Genomic DNA, 19,777 nt, shown 5'->3' with positions numbered 1-19,777 from the left:
TATCCCCTTGTTTGACTGCATAGTGGGTTTGTTTGGTTTTGTTTTTTAAATTAGTTTCATATTAATTGTTTAAATGAGAAGTAACATCACAGGATGTAATAATGCAGAAGAGACATCCACGTCTACACAGTTCTGAGTTTTTCTGAGTGCAATTTACAAATATGAGTGCAGGCTTTTATTGTTTTCCAGCAAGCTAATTTAGCCTTTTGCTTATCCAGATTGCTGTATGTGATAATTATGTGGAGGATTTATTTTTAGGCCAGCAAGCAGTGAAGATGAACAAATGTCTTGTATTCAGTTTTGAGCACTGCTTGAGTATTGTACTGTTGTTATTTACTGGAAAAGGGTTCCAGGAAAGTGCTTGCACAAGACAGGTTAGAATGAGCTGTCGAAGAAGAGGAGAGAAAGGCTATAAAATTGGCCTGTATCGTAGTTTTTCCTCTTCTGGCCATCAGTGAAAAAAGTGTCTCCCAGCAGTGGCTGATAAACTGCAGGACAAGGTTGTCTTAAAATGGTAGTAGGATATTGAAGGGTCTCCAGTTTAGAAGGGGGAGAAGCCTTTTAGTTGTTTCTTTCAAGATTTTTTGACCCTGTGTTGTTTTTTTTTAAAAGGGATATGCTTTCTGTAAGGAAAATTCATTTTTTTTCCCAAACACCATGAAACAGCACTTTCATCGTCAATTAAGTCCATGGTCATGGTTTGTAGGTGGCTGTGGTATTACAAATGCTCTCTCTTGTTATTTAAACTACTCTTTGTGGTTTTAATGTAAATGGGGGAAAATTGGAAAAGATTGATGATTTGTTTTCTATTCCAAGTGGATTGATGTGGCTTAGATATGTGTAATACATTTGCGCAAAAAAGCTCCCATCTCCTTCCAGGTCTTAATACAGCTGCATGCTATGGATGTTGATTTCTTACATGGAATTACATATGCTAATTTGGATGGTAATAGATTTGATCATTAGGTTCACCATATTTTATGCTTTTAGTACATTTTAACAGATGCGATAAACTCCCCCTACATTCTGTTGAAAACGTTCCATAGAGCTCACTTCTGGAACTATTTTTGTTTGGAAGTAATTTAAGCTTGCACGGAAGTGGAGACCTCAAAATTAACAGATTTTGCTGAAACTAGTCAAAAAGCTTCTGGTCAAAGTGCAAACATGTAAAGCTTCAAGCCAAAATGAATCTGTTCGAGGGAATTCGAGGAAAGTATGGGAAGAGAGGGAGATGGTAACTCCAGCAGCATTCCACATTGTTCAGTAAGAATTTTATCTAAATTCTGCACAGGTGGTTTTGTGTGGTGGCACTAGAGTTACAAGCCAGACCTACTTCCTGTTGCCAATGGAAGAACTTGTAAAGCAAGGCCAGCTGTAATCTTTCACAAGCAGTCTTCCTTCTATAGTAATTTTTTATTTCTCTGAACTCTAATTTGAGCGTTCAAGATCTGAATGTTAAGCCAAAGTAACTGATGGCACATGTAATTCCATAGACCGCCAGCTAGATAACAGCATAGGTTTCTGGTTCGACTAAGAGGTGCACGTTGACCTAGAGAGGACTGCATTGTCCTACTGTGCTGTGGAGGGTTTACCAATTTTACAGGTCTTACAAGTGTGCTGCGTATTGGCTAAACCTTCACAGAATCACAGGGCTAACAGACATCTCTGAAGATTATCTGGTCCACCCCCCTGCTCAGAGCAGGATCATATAGAGCAGTTTTCCTAGGACTGAGTCTGGCCAGGTTCTGATTATCTGCAAGGATTGGTACTCCAGAACCTCTCTGAGCAATCTATTCTAGTGTTTAACCACTGTCACAATAAAAAAGCTTTTTCTTACCTTTAAACGGGATTTCCTTTATATTAATTGTGTTCATTGCCTCCTGTCCTTTCATATTTTAAAACCTCCTACCAGCTATTTATACATTGATTATCCCCCCCTGAGCCTTCTCTTCTCCAGGATGACCAGTCACAGCTCTCTCAGCCTCTTCTCATATGACAGGTGCTCTAATTATTCATAACTTTTGTGGCCCTTTGCTGGACTGTCTCCTGTACGTCCACATCTCTTTTGAACTGGGGAGCTCAGAGATAGACACTGAACCCAGATGTATGTCACCAGGGCTGAGGAGCAGGGAAGGATCACCTCCCTCAATGTGCCATTAAAAAAGCTCCTCCTAATGTATCCCAGGAAGCTGTTGACTGCCTTTGCCACAAGGGCACTTTGTTGGCTCAAGGTCAATCTGATGACCACCAGGACAGCACACCCTTTTCTGCCAAGTTGCTCTTCAGCCAGTTGGTGCCTAGCCTGTAATGGTGCCTGGAGCTATTCCTGCCCAGGTGCAGGAGTTGGTTTGCTGAACTTCATGAGCCAAGATTCCCTCATCATAAATCCATACTGACCACTTCCAATCATCTGCTTATCCCTAACACATTTGGAAATGTTTTTCAGGATAATTTGCTCCATCACCTTCCACAGGAATAGAGATGTGGCTGACCAGTTTGTAGTCCCCCAGATCCTTCTTCTTGCCCTCTTGAACATAGGATGGGCTTTCTGCCCATCCTCAGGGACTTTCCCCAACTGTCATACCATTTTAAAGATAATCAAGAGTGCCCTCGCAGTGACATTCGCAAGCTCCTGCATTTCCTCTGGATGTATGCTATCAGAATTCATACATGTCTGGTCTGTTTGAATGTTCCTTAACGTGATCCTTCTCCACCCCGGGTGAACATTCTTTGCCCTGGACTTTCCCTGTAGTCATAGGAACCTGAGATTCCTGAAGGCTGGTTTTACCAGTAAAGAAAGTGACCATGGCACTGAGTACCTTGGCCTTTTTCATATTCTTTGTCATCAGGTTTCCTGCCCGCATCAGCACTAGTCTACATTTTACTACTGAGGTATCAGTAGAAGCATTCCTTGTTTCTCTTGATGTTTCTCATCAGATTCAACTCTAAATCAGCTTTCTTTCTGCGTGGTCACTTTTATTCCAGGATGGGTGTGGCTTCTTTGCATCAGTTTCCTTATGGTTTCTGTTGAAGGGGCTAAAAAATTAAAGAAAAAGAAAAAAAAAAGAGCAGGCGTTATTTTTTATGTAGAAGCAAGCGTACTTAATGACATGAGATCCTGACTTTATTATGACAGCCAACGCCTCAGGTGAAGCTAGGGTATCTAAGATCCAAGTTTTAATTCCCTCCAGTCTCTCCTGCCTCTTTGAACAGCTGAGAAACTCCAGAAATGCCAGCTTATGAATAAGAAGTGCAGAGGGATCTAAGATGCCTTATATCCCTGTGGATTAAATGACTGACTTCACTGAGAGACACTGCTGATTTGACAGCTTCAGAAGTTGGTCATCTCAATCTTGTAAACACTGGCAAATTAATTTTTCTCTCAGAGCTCTTTTTTTCTTTACTGTTTCTGAAAAAAGCATCATTCTGAGGCTTTAAAGTATAATGGATGTTGGCAAGCCACCATTAACACTAAGGAAAGGACATTGGTGGAAACTTCTTCAGCTACCGTTTCTTCTAATTAATAAAGGAAATAATGAATGTGTTTATTTAGCATTACTCAGACTGTATGGATTCAAACATCCAGGAACTGGCTCTGTTATGAGCAGAATAAAGAACTAATATCCAATTAATCAATCCAGCTAGGGGCTCCAGATCTTAGTTGTTTTCCTTCCAGCATCTGAGTGAATTGATACTCACTAAACTAAAATTAACTCTTAGATGGTTGATGTGTGATCCAACAACACGCAGAAGAAGGATTTCGACATCATTGTAGAGGCTTAATTGACCCTGTCTGAGCTGAAGATGGGTGTGTAATCTGTCATTTTAGCCACCTGGAAAAGGAAAAGAGAGAACCTGTTACCACCTACAGTTACTGCAGCGTATGTCATAGCCCACTAAATGGCGTCTTCCTACTTCTCTAGGTTTTGAGGCAGTCCTTGGAATGTGGGGGACTGGTCAGTTATACATCACCCTTAGGTGTCAAGTGTATTGGATTCACAGGCATGTCGGATGCCTTTTTCCTTTCCCCTTACATCATAAAAAGCAGGAAAAATAAGAACAGATTTCCAGGGGAAACTGGAATTGTGCTGAGTGTCTTTCCTGAATGGTGTGCTAGGAAGTGGTGTTTTCTTGTAGAGCTGTTTGCTATTACTTCTTGCAATTTGCTGTTCTATCTGGCATTTTTGGATGGGAAATTATGCAAGAGAAACAAGATTTATTGTCTCTGGAAAAGAAAAGATTGGAGAAAGGAACCTGTCACCAGTTTTGTAAAAATAATCAACATTGTTTAAGCCCAGGATGTCTCTGTCCATCTGTGTAGGTGTTTATACCTGTAAAACAAAAGCAAACAAAAAACTGCCATGGAATTAGGAAAGTTGCCCAGGTAAATAGGATATCCTTTTGCCCTTGAAATCCAGCAGGAATTCAGAAGCCAGCATGGAAACTTTGAATCTTCCATCAGCACATTTGGGACTGAAGATGTGGGTGTGTACAGGGAATGTAAACTTATCTGTGCCTTATATAAAGGATTCGAAATGTGTAATGAGTTAGTTAATGAAAATTCCACAAGAAGCTGAATCTTGGCAGATCCTGGAAGAGGACAAAAATGAGGGGGGAAAGGCAGGAAGATAACATAATGATAAAACAGATTAAATGTGTCTTGTGGGGCCACCTCAATTCTCCCTGGGTGCAAAGGGCTTGCTGATTGCCTCCTTGCTGCTTCTGTCTCAGGAATGCAGCTTCATTTTAGCTTCTTTGGGTGGTAGGAAAGGCTTAGTCCCTGAAGGTGTGCCTGTACCTCTGTAATCTGAGAATGCCAGATATAACCCAGCAGCTTTGAGACTGTTTTCCTCAGTAACCCCTTTGGGTCTGCAGAATGCTAATAATGGGGTTTATGGGAAAAACAAACCCCAAAAGGTGTAGACAACGTTATGTGGAGGCAGGACCCACATGCAAAGCCCCAAGGTTCACATGAAGGGCACTCTTCCTGACAGCTCTGACACATGAAACGAGGAAAGCTTTGCATTTGAGGCAGAAACCTCTGTTCCAATATATTACTGCAACTATCAAAATCATCTAGGTCAAACAACTGCATGCTGTTTCTGCTTGGGTACTGACAGTCTGGTGACCATCAGCTTCTAATCAGTGCTGGGGTTTACCCATTGCTACCTTTATTGGGCAGCTACAGTAGGAATACTTTTATCTTGTAATGTATGTTTTAAACTAGTGGAATTTCAAGTCCTTAATACCTTTTTTTTCTGGAAAGGAAGCAGTAATCTGGAATGGGAGCAGATCCAGTGGCAGAGGTGGCTGTGAATACTGCAGCTCAGACATAGCACTGGCATTTCCTTCCCTTACTGGTAATGTAACACAGGATGCTAGCATAGTCACCTATTTGATGGCTTCCCTGCCTAATCAGGCTAGGGCTTCATCAGTGGAAAACTCTCAGTAAATACCAGTACAGATGGAGCCCCGGTGGCTAAGGTCACCTGAACAGGAGCTGTTTCTTTTAACTTAGTTTTTACAAAATAAGCGAGTGATATGAGGTTATAAACTTTTTCCTTACATTAACTTTGCTATAAATTTGGCTGTATAATCAGTGGAAAACCTTTTCTAGCTTCAATTTGTGTAGTTCTCCGGAGGTTTCACTTTGCCCAAAGGTAAACATGGAAGTCCCTGGAACCAAAAATCCTCCGGTCATACATTTAAGAGACCTAGTTTTTGACAGAACCTGGTAGATAGGAGTGTTGTCTTTTCTTTCACAAGAAAAATACCTTCATTTTTGCTCATGCAAATGGTGACTTCATATGGTTCTTTTCCATGGTATTAGGCAATTTTTCCCAGATTGTGCAAGACCTTCATCATCAACTATTTTGAGAAGGATTTCACGTTTACACGATTCTGTTAAAATAAATGTGGAAAATGAATCCTAGAAATTCCATATAGGTGAGTTAGCAGAGCACATTACCTTAAAAGAAATGAAAGGTTCTTTTTTGTTTCCTGCCCAGGGAACGGAGGTTTGAGGCACTTTCTTCAATTCTCTCCATGTCTAGTGAAAATATTTTCTTGGGCACAGTTCCATAGTTCTGCCAATGAGATTTTCTCCTTCAGTTTGAGAGTGGTGAAGTTATGATGCACTAAGATTTTATACTAAAAAGGAGATTTGAAAGAAATAATGTTTTTTGAAAACAAACACTTGTCCTGGCCTCAGTGGAGTAAAACCTTAAGTTTAATGTTTATGGAGTGATATTTCATCTTACCTTTAATCACAGGAAGGAGTACGTTTGGAAGTCTGCAGTCTCAAAGACATTGGAGGGCATGGGAGGGCTGCTTGCCGGGCATTTCACCTACACGTATGCAGAAGTATTGTAATGCAACATCCTTATAATCCTGCACTTAATAGGAATTCAGGGAATCTTTAAGTTGGCTGTCCCCATCCCCTTCAATTTTTGACATTTCCTTCTCTTGGCAGTATTACATATGTGACAGCACCATGCTCTTGGTCCTTCAGTTTGCGTATCTGAGCTTTTCCTGACTGGGAAATATTGTTAGAAGCAAGAAGATTTTATTAGATTTAGTGTTACATGGTTTCTGCCTGAGAAACTGTTTTAACTTAGAGGGCAAATCAGGAATTCCAGTTACTTTATCAATGACTGCTGTTTTCCAAAAGCTGTTTGGATTATGTACTATAAGAGCACAGGACCTCCTCCATCTGATTCTGGGAGAAGTGAAGAGCGCGCTCAGCTCACCTTGAGTGCACAGTGTTCATGCTTGAAAGCCGTGTCTTCGTCTTGAACATTGTGTATAGAAATCATGCATCTAAAGGAAACTAATCTGTAACTTAGTTGATCACATCACCCACTTTCCTTGTTTTACTTTGGATCATATTAAAGATGTACTTTAAAAGTGTAACCATGTGTATGTGTGAGGCAAAGTAATGAAATTTGCCCCTGGGTTTGTGAGCATCAAGTACAGGTTTCTTCAGGGGTTCTTAGCTGGGAATGTACGCTACAGGTGGTGTTACCAGCCCATATAGGAAGTCCCCTGCAGTTTTGCACAGGAATTTTTGCAAACGAAGTTTGGTAGTAACGTGATTACACAAATCTGAGGGTGCTGTTGAGCATGCTATGGTATAACTGCCTCCAATATGGCTTGTTGAGCTCTGCCACTAAGACATGGCTATGGGTTACCTTTCTCTGCTCACTTAGTACTACAGGGGAGCAGAGCGAGGTCATTTTGTGATATGTGTGAAAAATGGACTTGGCCTCTCACCCACACAGCATGAGCTTGTCCTTGTGCCAAAAGGTTAAACTAAGTAGAGATTTAGGGACAGGGAGGAACATACTGTTCTTTCCACAGGCTTGCTTCTATTTCACTCATTTCAGCTCCTTTAGGGGGAATAACAGACCATGGAGTGGGATGAAGAAGATTCCTCTTCAAGGGTTCTTGCATGTAGGGACACTGTGGGTGGGAGTACTACATGAGTACCTTCCATGTCTCCATTCTTAGTTGTTGTTTCCTAAGAGCTGTGTTCTGGGAACTCATTTTAGCTTTGTCAGGTACCTGATGTGAATAAGGATCACTCTGTCCACCAATAAGGGTCCAATAAGGGTCACTTTTGTCTTATGGGCTGTTGAATGCTAAAGTGATCTGGACCTGTAGAAGGAGTACAATGTCTGCTATGCAGTTTGGCTTCCATCCAATGAAATGACACAAGACAATACTCTGCATTCTCTAGATCATTGGCCACACACTGAACTTCAAGCTTTTCACTGCAGATACCTGTGGGACTGACTTGGGCCATGCATGCCCCTTCTCTACAGGTCATCAGGAATTGTCCTTTGTTCTGTTTGCATCCTTTGAGGGAGCACTGGCAGTTTTGAACCCTTCTCCATGGGTTTATTGGCTCACAGACTGATGTTGGAAGACACTGTGATTACTGAAAGGGTCGGAGAAGAACCCTGCCAGGGGAGGCATATAGAGGGATGAGCTGTCCTTTGTTGCCTCATGGTTAAATGCTAATTTTTGCTGAAGTTTCTCTTTTTTTGTTTGTGGGCAGCATAGTCATCAGCCTTATGTCATGCCTTTTACACAGGCCGCTGACTATAATCCAGTCACCTACAGGTGTCCTGTTCACCCTTCTGGGGCATGTTGTATGAATTTATCTGTATAATTCTTGGAAGGAGTCTAAGAAGAATGATAGCAGATGATCATTGCCATGGGCATTTCCAGAAATGTTTCTGGGGCAGATGGGAAAACACAGCAGACATAAAGAATTACATGGGCTTGGGGGTTTCCTTTTACATGACTCTATGTCAAGAAATTTGTGTATCGGCTTGGAATAGTCGAATTTTTTTAAAATTCAAGAGGAACAATAGTTTTATTCAGCCTTACAGTCTTGCTTTATATGACAAATAAAAATTCAGGAACAGAAACAGAACTTCTGTTGTGCAGTAGTTCCTCGTTCATTTCACTAGATGAAGAAAATTTTCATCCTTGTGGTGGCTCAAATTTGGGTTCAGGAGCCTCTTCTGAAACCCACAGCTCTGGCACATTTACCTAGATGAAAACACCTCTGCGTGCACCAGCAGTAAAAGCTGCAAGCAGGAGACACGGATTTCATAACAATACTAGTAGACTGTGTTCAGCGAGATTAGGTATTTCTGTTGAGGAAGGTCAGGAGTACACAATGCATGTATGAGCGCGTGGACTAGTCTGCAGGCACACGTTGGTCAAACAGCATTGTTTGAGCACATTGCCTGTTGCGGTCCCTGCATGCCATCTCCTTTAAGTGCAGATTAAAGGCTGGGGTCTTATTTACTCTCCAGTAGAGTGCATGGCTGAGCTGGTGCACACAACAGCTTCTTAATTTCTCTTTGAGCTTGAACACAGAAGAATGGCCTGCACCCCCTGCCAGAGTAGATTGACCTCTCAGAGGCATCTCTTCACCTAGTGGTGTGAGGATAATGCAGGGCTGCATACAGAAAGAAAAGAAAAGGCTTTCTAATGGGACAGGGCCTGGGGCTTTTCTTTTGGGGGGCATTCAAGTGTGTTAGTCTAAAATAGAAATCAGGTGAAAGAAGCCTACTCCCTGTCATGTGACTTTGGGCTAAGACTCCCTTGCAGTGCAGTTATTGATCTTAAACCTTGGAGAGTGAATCTTTCTCGTGTTTCTTAGAGTTGCTTTTGGTGCATATCCCACCAAGCTCTTTTTGTGATAGTTCCCACAAAAAAGGCAGAAGTGCTGACTCTATAGAGGCTCCTGGTGGCATCCTGTGCCTCAGACCCTCACACTTCTGTCTTTTTTTTCATTTTGCACCTAGCTCAGATTGAGCCTGTAGGGCCCTGGACCAGCTCTGTCTCATGAAGCATGTGTGGCCCACCCTTCAGATAGCAAACACTGACATTTCCTAATCCTTGTATGTACCTGGCCTGAGCGGCTCCTGGGTGATGACAGTCCAATGTCATCAGTGCCTCTCTAATGCCTCTTTAAATTTGTATGCATCTGCTTTACACATATCTATTCCTTTGGTCTGTTCTCTTTAGCACAATATTAGCATGCCATTTTTCTTTCATGCACAGACGTAACTCATTGCATCATTAATGATGAGCAAAGGCTTCTTGTCAAGGCCTGTACATATGACTGTGATATAAAAGATATTCTTATCACTCCATCAAATGAAAAAGAAGATTAAGGCCCAGCTTCAGGGAATCACTCAGGCAGATTGAGTGATTGAAATGGGATTAATCCATGTACTACAGTCATTTCTTACATACCAGTCTAAATGACTGCTCTGAGCAAGGGAGACTGAAGATCGAAAAGAGGTAGTGCATTTACTGGTGTCATGTAAGCAGCTATTCGGTAGCTCACTCTTGAAGCTCTTAAACTGGGATGAGGAAAATTATTTTAACACTGTAAATTGCCCTATAGATTGCTTATCTTTATGTTTTTCCCTTTTGCTCCTGAAGGAATTGGGTTAGGAAAATGAGAGTTTGGAGCCTTGGCACTGCTTTTCACTGCTGAGGATGGGGCTCAGCTCATGCAACATTGCCTAGATGAGATGGATACCTAGTCTGAACTTGCTATAGACATTGTCCCATCCTCATCAATGGAGAGCACTTCTCTAAAAGTCTAAGTTGTCCTATCTCAGTCTCACAAGGGGTGGAAGTGCTGCTTTCTCGGTTGTCTGGAGGCAGCAAGGAGGAGTGAGTCCCCCCTTCCCTTTGCACATACCTCTCCTCTGTGCTAAAGGTGAGAGATAGCAACTAGGTCTGGCACCTTATATACCCAATGTTGGCCTTCCAATGGGTAATTTTACTCAATTACAGTGTTTAACTACAGTCATTCCTGTTCCCTGCCGCATGTAGTCTTTTTGCTGACATGAAGAAATTCTCAGTTAACAGCACCTGGGGCTGATACCAACAGTATTAGGTTAGATACACATAATGGTCAAACTTTACTCTTTCTGAAGGCAAAAGTTAGGCCAAGGAGCTGAGGGAAAATCCAGGTACTAGGTAAGAAAATATGGTACCCAATGGGTGTGCATTGCAGTATTTGGTTAAAAAGTTTCATTTGAGCTAGATCTGTTTGTGTTCTTCATCTTGGGGAAATTTCATCTTGATAAGTATCTGTGCTCAAATCATACCATCTAACTGTCATGCCTTAAATTGGTAGTTCTTGAGTCCTTTGCTCTTGAGGTATGAGAAACTGGAATTTTGTGCTCCAATTCATTGAATCCATTTTGGGGTAAAAAATCATAAATCCCTTGGGTTTAGTCCCCTCTTAATCTCATCTCTGTTGGACTTTCTATCTCCCTGCTTTTCCTGGCTCATAGAATCATTCTAGTGGGTTTATTCCCATGTATTTATGAAGATTACTAGCAGAAAACAGTTTTTCTGAAGTTATGTATCAGTTTCAGCACTGCATACATTTACTGAGACAAGGGAGGATTCTAATTGGTCATTTGCTCAATCTAATTGCAATTAATGTAGGCTGTTAAAGTAAGAAAGGTTTTCAAGAAAGCTAGATCTATGAGGGTCTTTGCAAGGTCTCTGTTGTCCATCTGCTCCTCATGAGCCTTGTCTGTTAAGGTGTTAGAGTGATGGTGGAAGCCAGTCAGTCAGCCAGCATGCAGAGCATACAGTCCTTCAGGAGTAACTCTTGCACCCTTTGAGTAGCCATCTATTCAATATGTTGCCAAATTATGGGCTGACCAGCCACAGCATCTGTCTGAAAATGGTTTAGAGACATAGGACAGAGTCCTATGTCTCTAAGTCCTTCCATAGCTAACTCCTTCCAAAAGTTTTGTCAACAAGACTGAAATGGAGTTCCTGTATCCGGTGGCTTACACTGAAGGAATGAAAGGCGTTGCTTTTAGTCATTGGCTTTCAGAGCTATTTGTTATTCTTTGCAGTTGGATGATTCTTACTCATTTAAAAATTGTTGATGATGTTGACCAACATCTCAGATAGTTCCTTTATGATGCCAGAGGATTTTAAAATTATGTACATGCTGTGGCCAGATTCTGACCTGATTTCCACCACCAGCAGCTGTAGACTCAGTGCTGCTCCTGACCAAGTGTCTCCCAACTTCATCTCTTACTGCCCCAAGAAATCTTCAGTGGCCTGATAATACAACAGCCTGTGGGATCAAAGTAATTTCAATCAGATCTGCATTTTAGAAGGGCTGTAGTTGAAGTGACCTTGTTCAGCAGTCATTTGTTAGAGATCCTGTGTTTCTGGTGCATACTGGTGGGAGTGATAGCATACTGCCTCCCCTGAGTGTGGCACACCTCCTGTGATGAGAAAGGACTTTGTTGTTCTCTCTCTTTCCCTGTGCTCCTCGAGTTCTGATGTCATTTTTCTCTTAACTGCAGGTCACTTCATGGGCAACAACACAGTGATTGATGTTTTGAGGAGAGAAGGGTACGAGGTAGAACACACTCCAGCTGGACAAGCCATCAACAAGTAATGCATGCTTTTATCTAGCTGAGCAGTCATTGGGAGGGTGGGTTTGTAAACAATCATGAAGAAGTAGTGACAGCTGGAAATATACCAGTGAGCTAGGCTCCCTCTCTCCTCCCCAGCAGTTTGCTTTTCTCTTCCTTGAGCCAATTTGGAAACAGGATTTTATTTGAGTTTTTGGTGTTTTGTTTGGGGGATTTTTTTGTTGTTTGTTTTTTGTTTTGTTTTGGGATTCTTTAATAAAAATATTCCCCCCCCCGGGCCCTGTGAATTTTTAACTCTTAAACTAGCAGCCCTAGAGCGTGCATACTTCATTCATCAGATCTGGATGCTGTCTCATACCACATTGGTTTCCAGGCTTCTCCTTCCTCCCTTTTAAGTGTTTAACTGCCCTGCCTTTTAACACTCTTCTTCTTTTACACTGCTATTTTTCATTCTTTCTGATTACTCTCAGCCTGGAATCTGAATGCACAGAGTCCATCCAGCCTCTTTGCAAGCTGTTCCCATGACTCATTGCTCTCTTCTGCATTTTTAAGCCAAGGTGCTTGCTGTTCTGGTTCATCTTGCAGCTGTCCTTTGGGATATACCCTTACTGCCTCTTCTTATCTCTCACTGGGTGCCTTTATCCATCTCCATGGTTTCTGTAACTACAGAATGCCAAATAATTTCCTCTTCCACACTCTGCCGAGAGTTACATGTGCTCTCGACTCACCTCTGACCACCAGCTTAGGGTCTGCAGTCCTTATTTCCCCCTTCCCCAGACTCTTGGCAAACATGTGCTCTTGTGTCTATCAGATGTCCCCACTCTTCCTTTTAGTCACTGCTAAAAACCCAGAGTGGAAAAAAAGGTTTGATCCCGGTTACGGTACTGTTTCCCTTTTATCCTCTATACCAGGCATGCTGTCCCTCATTGCTTACACCTCTGTTCCTCCTCCCCCTCATTTCTGATATGTGGCTGTCAAGCAGGGTGATCACCTTTTGTGCAAGGGTGCAGAGTCGTGGTCTGTGCCAAGGGCTCCACAGATGTGGTGCAAAATAGTAACATATTTTTCACATACTCTGGTTGCTTCACGTTTCTCTTTGCATCACTTTTGCTGCCTTTTTCAGACCACAAGATACAAACTCTAGCAGGTCATGTTTTTTTTATGATTCTTGACATGGACGTACATCATTAACTCTACATGCACTGAAACACATTGAGCCAAGACTCACCCCCATGAGTACATGAATGCAACCCCTATTGCCACCAATGGGCTGATAGTCAACATGGAGAAGCCTCCTGTATATAGCTGATCCTGTAAGACGTAAGTCATGCTAGACAATCCAGTGTATCAGTGTTTATAGGGATAATCAACCTGCCTGATATTTTTGTGGGTTTTTTTCCTGCACTAGAACATTCTTAGCTTAGGTATTCCTAAAAATAGCCATAGCAGCTTCTTAAAGGATAAAGAAAGAGAGCTTAGTATGTAGTTGAGAATAAACAAAATCAGATACTGCTCTGTAAAGATGTAGCTGTAAGGAAATCAAGGACAGAGAAATATGGGAAGGAGGCTAGATCTTTACCCATCAGGAAGGTAGGTATCAGTGATAGTCAGGGCAGCTGGACACCCAGTTCTCTGACCACATCATGGGACTTCATTGTCCAGCCAGTGATTCTTGTGCCTTTGAAAGCCCTCAGTTTGGCACTGGTTGCTTCTCAAACCTTTCATTAGGACTACTGGACAGAACATCTTTCCTGGAGTCTTGATTTTAAAGCTACATTGAAGAAGCTAAAGAAACTGGCACTTTAGTGTTTTCTTTGAGAAAAAGTGTTAACATTTCTGGATGACTTGGAAGCAGGTTTAAAAATATGAAATGAGTTTCAAGAAAAATGTGAGTTCTGAAGGAGAAGAGCATTTGAGGTGAGGGAAAGATCTGTGGCATGAATGTCAGAATCCTGGGGGCTGGATGGAGGGTTTCACTTGATGGCTATCCTGGGCTTGTCCTAGAAGCAACTACCAGGGCATTCTGTGTAAATAAACCCAGTCCAGCCCACCTAAATGTGGAACCACACCCAGCTACTGTTCTACATAGCAGTAGTGCACACAGTCCAGTCAGTACTCATTGACCCCTACCCAGGAGGAAAAATGACTGCTTCTTCTTGGGGTCCCCAAAGCAAGGAAGGTAGAAGAGGTGCTCCAACCACATGGTAGCACAAAGGACAGTTTATAAATAGTGCTACAAGTTCAATCAAGCCCCTGCTGCCTTGTTTGGGGCTTTAGATGTTGTTCCTGATTTCAGAATGCATATGTATATTGTAAAATATTCATCACATAATCACAGCTGTAATTACAGTGCTTCCTGACTCCTCCTTTAATTGTTGTGCTGTGAGAGAGAACTGGCCTTGGGGAAGAAGGACATGCATTTGCATCTGTGTGCCTTTACCTGTGGTTGCTCAGTCAGTCCTTGAAAGAATTACCTGCAGGAAGTGTTGCAAAGGAGGTTGTGTATATAAATGTCTGTTGTTGATAGTGTTCTGAGGCTGCAGGTATAAAAATAAATGGCTTGCCATACAGGATGAGGGTTGTCCTGGCTGTGTCTGTAGCAATGCTGAGCTCCCGTTCTCCAGTGAGAGTTGTTGATCTAGGACTGGCTCCTTCAGCTAGAGTGCCTTAGTTGTCCTGTTCCTGCCCCTTCTCCCTGCTCCCTATGTTAGTTGGTTCTGGGCAGGAATTGCTGAAAGGAATAATCTGGTCTGTTCTGTGCAGTGCGTCAGACTTGAGGAGTGTGGTTTGACCTCCTCTGAGAGTGATTCCTTTTTTGTCTCTTTCTAGATACACAACGTTAATTCCAAGAGCCAGACTACATTCTTTCCTGAGTTCCAGATTACCTCTATTCTGAGGCTTTTTTCATTAAAGAGAACTATTTTGATCAGAATATTAACTTAAGGAAGAGGGGGCAGGAATACAAGGCACAGAAATAACCAGTCAACCAATATGTCAGGAAGAAACATCTGTTCTATATATGTGTTGATGGTATCTGTACCAGGATTCTGCCTCAAAGCATTTTCAAATATTATCTGTGTTCCCTCCTTCTTCCAGCAGAAAGCACCCCAAAACCTTGTTAGCTTTTTCATCATCAGCAGCAGCACATAGCCCCTATGTCATGTCCCAAGAGCTCCCACTGCCGTTGCACTCCCGGAAGGAAGAGGAGGAAGAGCTCCTGCCTCACCTGCTGCTCCCTGACAGCTTTGACATCCTGGAGAAGGTAGACAGGAAGTACAAAAAGAAGAAGAAGAAGCAGCAGAAGAAACAAAGACTTCGACAATTTAACGACCTCTGGGTTCGCCTTGAAGAAAGGTAGTTAATGGCTGGGGAGGGATGAGGGTTTGTCATGCAAACTGGACTTTGGTTAATTCAGTATGCCAAACTTCTGCAAGGGCTAGACACATGCTTAGGGCAGGATCTGACCTTCTCCCTCATCATAGTTATTGCTGAAGCATTTACTCAAGGCTGCTTGTGCTTTTAGTGACAAAACAGTTTCTTCCATGTGGTTAGGTTTGTGGAAGATTAGGCATAATACAAGTGGAAGCCTTGTCTAGACCATTTTGCATTTGGGCTTGAGGGATTGTGAACACATGGTAGTCCTCTTTATCACAGAAGGATGGGTGGTATATGGTATGGATCAAAGCCCTGGACCTTTATCTAAGAGCTGCTGCATATTTGGGAACTGTCATATCTGGTATATGTGCTCCTTGCATTGGGACAATATTTATGCAGTATTTCCAGTCTCCATATTCTTCGCAGTCTTATAAAGCATATGAGCCCCGTGGCATTACTGGAGATCTGGAAAGGAGGATGACAACCTAATGGATGATGGAGTTAATACAGAAAATGGAGTGTGTTATGGGGCAAAGTTTCACACATACTTCCTAGTTTTCATCCAGAAGAGCTTACTCATCTACAAGGACTACATCAGCCTGCAAAATAAGCCAACTTCTCTCTCACTGGCTGTGTACTTAGGCCTGTGCCTGAGTGTGTAGCTTAATTTTTCCCTCCTGTCAGATACCATGCAGACCCGAATCTGCTCTCTTTTGTACTTTCTGTCACTGCATCTCTGACATACGCAGGTTGAAAACATTTTTTTTTTTTTTTGTGGTAGTGTAAATAACCAAACAGGTCAAAGGTGATGGAGAAAAGCCTGCAGTTCTTGAAATGAAGCCTCTACATTAATCTTTTCTTTCCTCTGCAAAATATTTCTTTCTGCTCTTCATGGTATCAGGGTTCTCCTGTGCCTCTCCTGTCATGTCCCTGTGTCCCAGCTGTACCATTGCTCAGGCTGGCTGCGAGTGGGTGCAGCAGCTGTTGTTCTGTCTCAAGCATACAGCCTTTGTCAGACTTTTTAGATCAGGCTCCTTTTTCTCTTTTCTAGAATAGTTTTGTGTCCTCTCTCTGCCGTTCCTTCCAACCTAAGTCTGAGTAGTTCAGAGAGAAAGGGCGATATGCGCATGGAGGTTTGCATCCCCACTGACATGACAGACCTACATACAGTCCAAAATTCACCAGTAAAACAAATCCTTGTATTGATCACATTTTGTCTTTTAGTGTATCACTTTCTATTAATGTTAATTCATACCAGCTGTTCATAAATGGAGCTTCTGTTGGCAGTCTGTTTAGTTGAAACGCCAAGGAATAATTTGGAGTCTTTATGATCTCAAGCTTCCTCCCTGTCTGCTCACTGACGCGTTCAGTTCTTCACGTGGAGTTGTCTCCCTGAAGCTCAGGGAAGCCAGTGGGTGCCCTGATGTGAGATACACATGCCCTTGCGGCATCGGTGCCTTCAGAAGAAAAGGGAAGATGGGAGGATGTGCCACTGTGACTAAATAGGAGGTACATTAGGGCTACATACTAGACTGCAAGTACTGCAACACAATAGTGAGGTAAAAGGGAAGCTAATGGCTTAGGAAACTACAACATAAATATGGAAACAGCAAATGCCTCCTTTCCTTTTCTTCTTTTTTAATGTCTCCTTTCTTCCCCTATTAATTAAGTTACCCTTTCAGCTAGAAATTTACCCAGATGCTAGGTGATAAGATGGAGCTGTCGCATGACAGTATTTGGAAAGACAAGTGATGCTTATTGCCGCCTGGGCGATTGCTGCGCCCGTACTGCAGAGGGAAAGCCGCAAGTGCCAGCTGCCCCGACCCGTACTCTGGGTTTAGTCTGTGTAGGGCAGGGGCATCGCCACCCTCCCGGCCCCGACAGGCGTGTGCGGGCTGCGGGTGCCGCTGCGGGCTGCCCGGGCAGGCGCCGCTTGAGCCGACAGCCCCACCTGGTGGCACAGCCGCCCCTGTCCCCGCGGAGACTCGGCCCCTCGGGGCCCGAGCTCAGCAGCGTGCGGGCACGTCTCGCTGGCAGGCTCAGCCCTTGCTATAAGCATTCCACGGGGTGCCCAGGCGCAGGTAAAGCGCTCTGGTTTCTTATGCGTGGGCCGTTTACAGCTGTCCTCCTGTGAGACTGAAAATGTGAAAGGCACAGCTCCAGTGATTTAATACAGGCTTGTAGTGGGCTTGGCAGAATTCATTTGGTTCTTGCTCCTGTATGCATCGGCTGTTGGCTATATTTCTTTTATGTGCTGCCAGCTGACTTCTCTCCATTACAGTTCAAGCCTTCCATGGGGGCTTTTGAGTATAGAAGGTTAGGTGTATTTAAAAATTATTTTTAAAAGTGCTAATTGCCTTCATTTTCCCAAAGCGTTTTTGCCTAATGCAGCTGGCCAAAATAAGCCGAGAGCGGTACGGAGCTGCTGGGGAGTGGGTGCAGGAGAAATTACTCTGCTTTTGTATTTGGCAGGTAGACTTGCTTTTAATTTTGTCTGATTTGTCTTCTGATTCCACACAGCACCACGAGGCCCTTACAGCTGTAGGGTCAGGCATGGCTTTCAGTCCGTTGCCAAAGAGAACAATACCTGTATAGTATCAGACCTTTCTGACTCTTGACCTGCAGTGGTGTGGGAGCTCCTCCAATTCAGGACAGTTGATGTTAGCCTGGAGTGCACGAATTTCTCTCCTCCATCATGTGTTGCCGTAAACAACATGGGAGTTCAGAATCATGTAGGTTCTGACTCAGTTCTTGTTCATCACCACCTGAATCCTCACTGCCACTGGGAAGATACTCTGAGATATGGTGATCTTTCATCAGTGCCTTTAGGATGCATTTCTGGAAGTGGTTCTTCTCCTTAAGGCATGTCATGTAATTCCTGACCTTTGTAATTCCTGACCTGTGGAAGGGAAGTATAGGAACAAGTTTGGTCCATGCTAAGATGCATTTACAGAAAGAAGCATGGCTGGGGAAGATGGATTCAGCTGAAAGCAGGTGCCTCACTCCTGCTGTGCTCAGCAAGTGTTGCTACAGTGACACTCCTCTTCAACGAAGCTTATTTTGCTCGTGTTATGTATTTTCTGCTTAGCTGAAAGGTTCTAGGAACATGATTGTCTTACCTATCTGACTGACTGCATCGGAGCAATGGGCAGGTTGGCTGGGTAGACCTGAGTATAGGGCAGGTGTTTTGGTGCTATCTCCACCCTTCTCAGTCTCTTCCCGGTTACCAGTAAAGACTGGGCAGTTCAGCTGGGCAGTGGCACAAGGCAGTTGATCAGCCATTAGAAGACACGGTCCTTTGGTGAGCTTGGACCCAGTATGAGAGACTGTTCCCAGAAGCCAGAAGACTGAAAGTGGGGCATAGAGGCTGACTCCTGCTCTGTAGGCGTCGGGCAGTTCTGGGCTGGGTCTGGACTGAAGTTCTTCTCTTGCCTTGCAGTGCTACCAAGCCTCCTCCCCGGATCCGGATCATTAATGGCTACCTCACAGTCGAACCCCAGCCCCGGAGCCATGGACGGTGTAGTCACGCTCATCCAGACACTGGCAGAGCTCACCGGCTTTCCCGTTCTCTCTTCCTTCTGGTACTGGCTTTGACTTTGCATACAACAAGGCTGCATTGAAACACAGGGGGAGCCAAGGTGTAGGGCTCTCGCCTTAAAAAGCAAAAAACAAACTTATGTGAAAAAAACCCCACAAAAATAGAAGACTCTGAATGGCACACCTGTTCTTTGGAGTGTTCTTAAACTGCCTCCTTTTCCTGAATCTGGATCATTAACACTATTAACTGGTTTGACCTGCCCAATACAGGAGAAGATATTTTAATGAAAGTGTTATTTATCCTTCTCTTGCAGAAGAATGATTCCATGTTATCCCATAATGCTTTGGGGAGATTATAATGTTGCTATAACATAGCTGTTGTTTAGCTTTATGAGCCCAAGTAAATTACAGTTTTTTCACCTTCAGTGCCTTGTAAGAAGATTTACACACCACTAACTTGTTTATTAGAACAGAAAATTTTGGTCATATGAGCACAGCTGGGAAAGAGAGGTGGGTATTTTATGTCTCTACTGGTAATGCTTTTAATTCTTGCTTGTTAGGGCTCCAGATTACATATAAAGGTTCATGAAAACACCTTCTACAATAGAATAAAACAGTAAAGACTTGAGAACAGAATGTTTCTGATGTCTGTTTGGTGCTATTGAAAAATGGGTACATCTGAACCTCCAATGGCCAGACAAGTCTTGAAAGCACAAATTAATGTACATTTAAGAAAAAAAGAATATGCCTGGGGCTCTTCACAAACATACTGTTGGATACTTCCAAAAGAGGAAGTTCTCAAGAAGTAATATGAGAAGCCCAGATGCAGGTTTTCCCTCTCTTTCTAAATCACGAATGCATTGTTTTATAGCTGGATTCACTTTTGGGGAGGAAGGGTTTTCCTTTTCTGCACAGTT

The 19,777-nt window shown here is 43.0% G+C and overlaps 1 protein-coding gene across 3 annotated transcripts in view; it reads left to right on the top strand.

Moving 5' to 3' along the window:
* Positions 1 to 19,417, top strand: part of LOC106894838 (metalloprotease TIKI1-like) — a 74,382-nt gene extending 54,965 nt beyond the window's left edge. For 2 of the 3 annotated variants that reach the window (XM_014953794.1, XM_014953792.1), the window contains exons 5-7: positions 11,877 to 11,967; positions 15,045 to 15,302; positions 18,763 to 19,417. In XM_014953794.1, coding sequence (XP_014809280.1) covers positions 11,877 to 11,967; positions 15,045 to 15,302; positions 18,763 to 18,943 — 530 coding nt within the window. In that variant the 3' untranslated portion in view covers positions 18,944 to 19,417. The remainder of the gene's footprint in view (positions 1 to 11,876; positions 11,968 to 15,044; positions 15,303 to 18,762) is intronic. The other variant, XM_014953793.1, reaches the window with a different exon arrangement.
* The last annotated feature ends 360 nt before the right edge of the window (positions 19,418 to 19,777 follow it).

The sequence above is a fragment of the Calidris pugnax genome, unplaced genomic scaffold (genome assembly GCF_001431845.1).
Source record: "Calidris pugnax isolate Ruff unplaced genomic scaffold, ASM143184v1 scaffold250, whole genome shotgun sequence".
Classification (NCBI taxonomy): domain Eukaryota; kingdom Metazoa; phylum Chordata; class Aves; order Charadriiformes; family Scolopacidae; genus Calidris; species Calidris pugnax.
The sequence above is the reverse complement of the archived record's forward strand: the minus strand, read 5'-3'. Positions and strand labels throughout refer to the sequence as shown.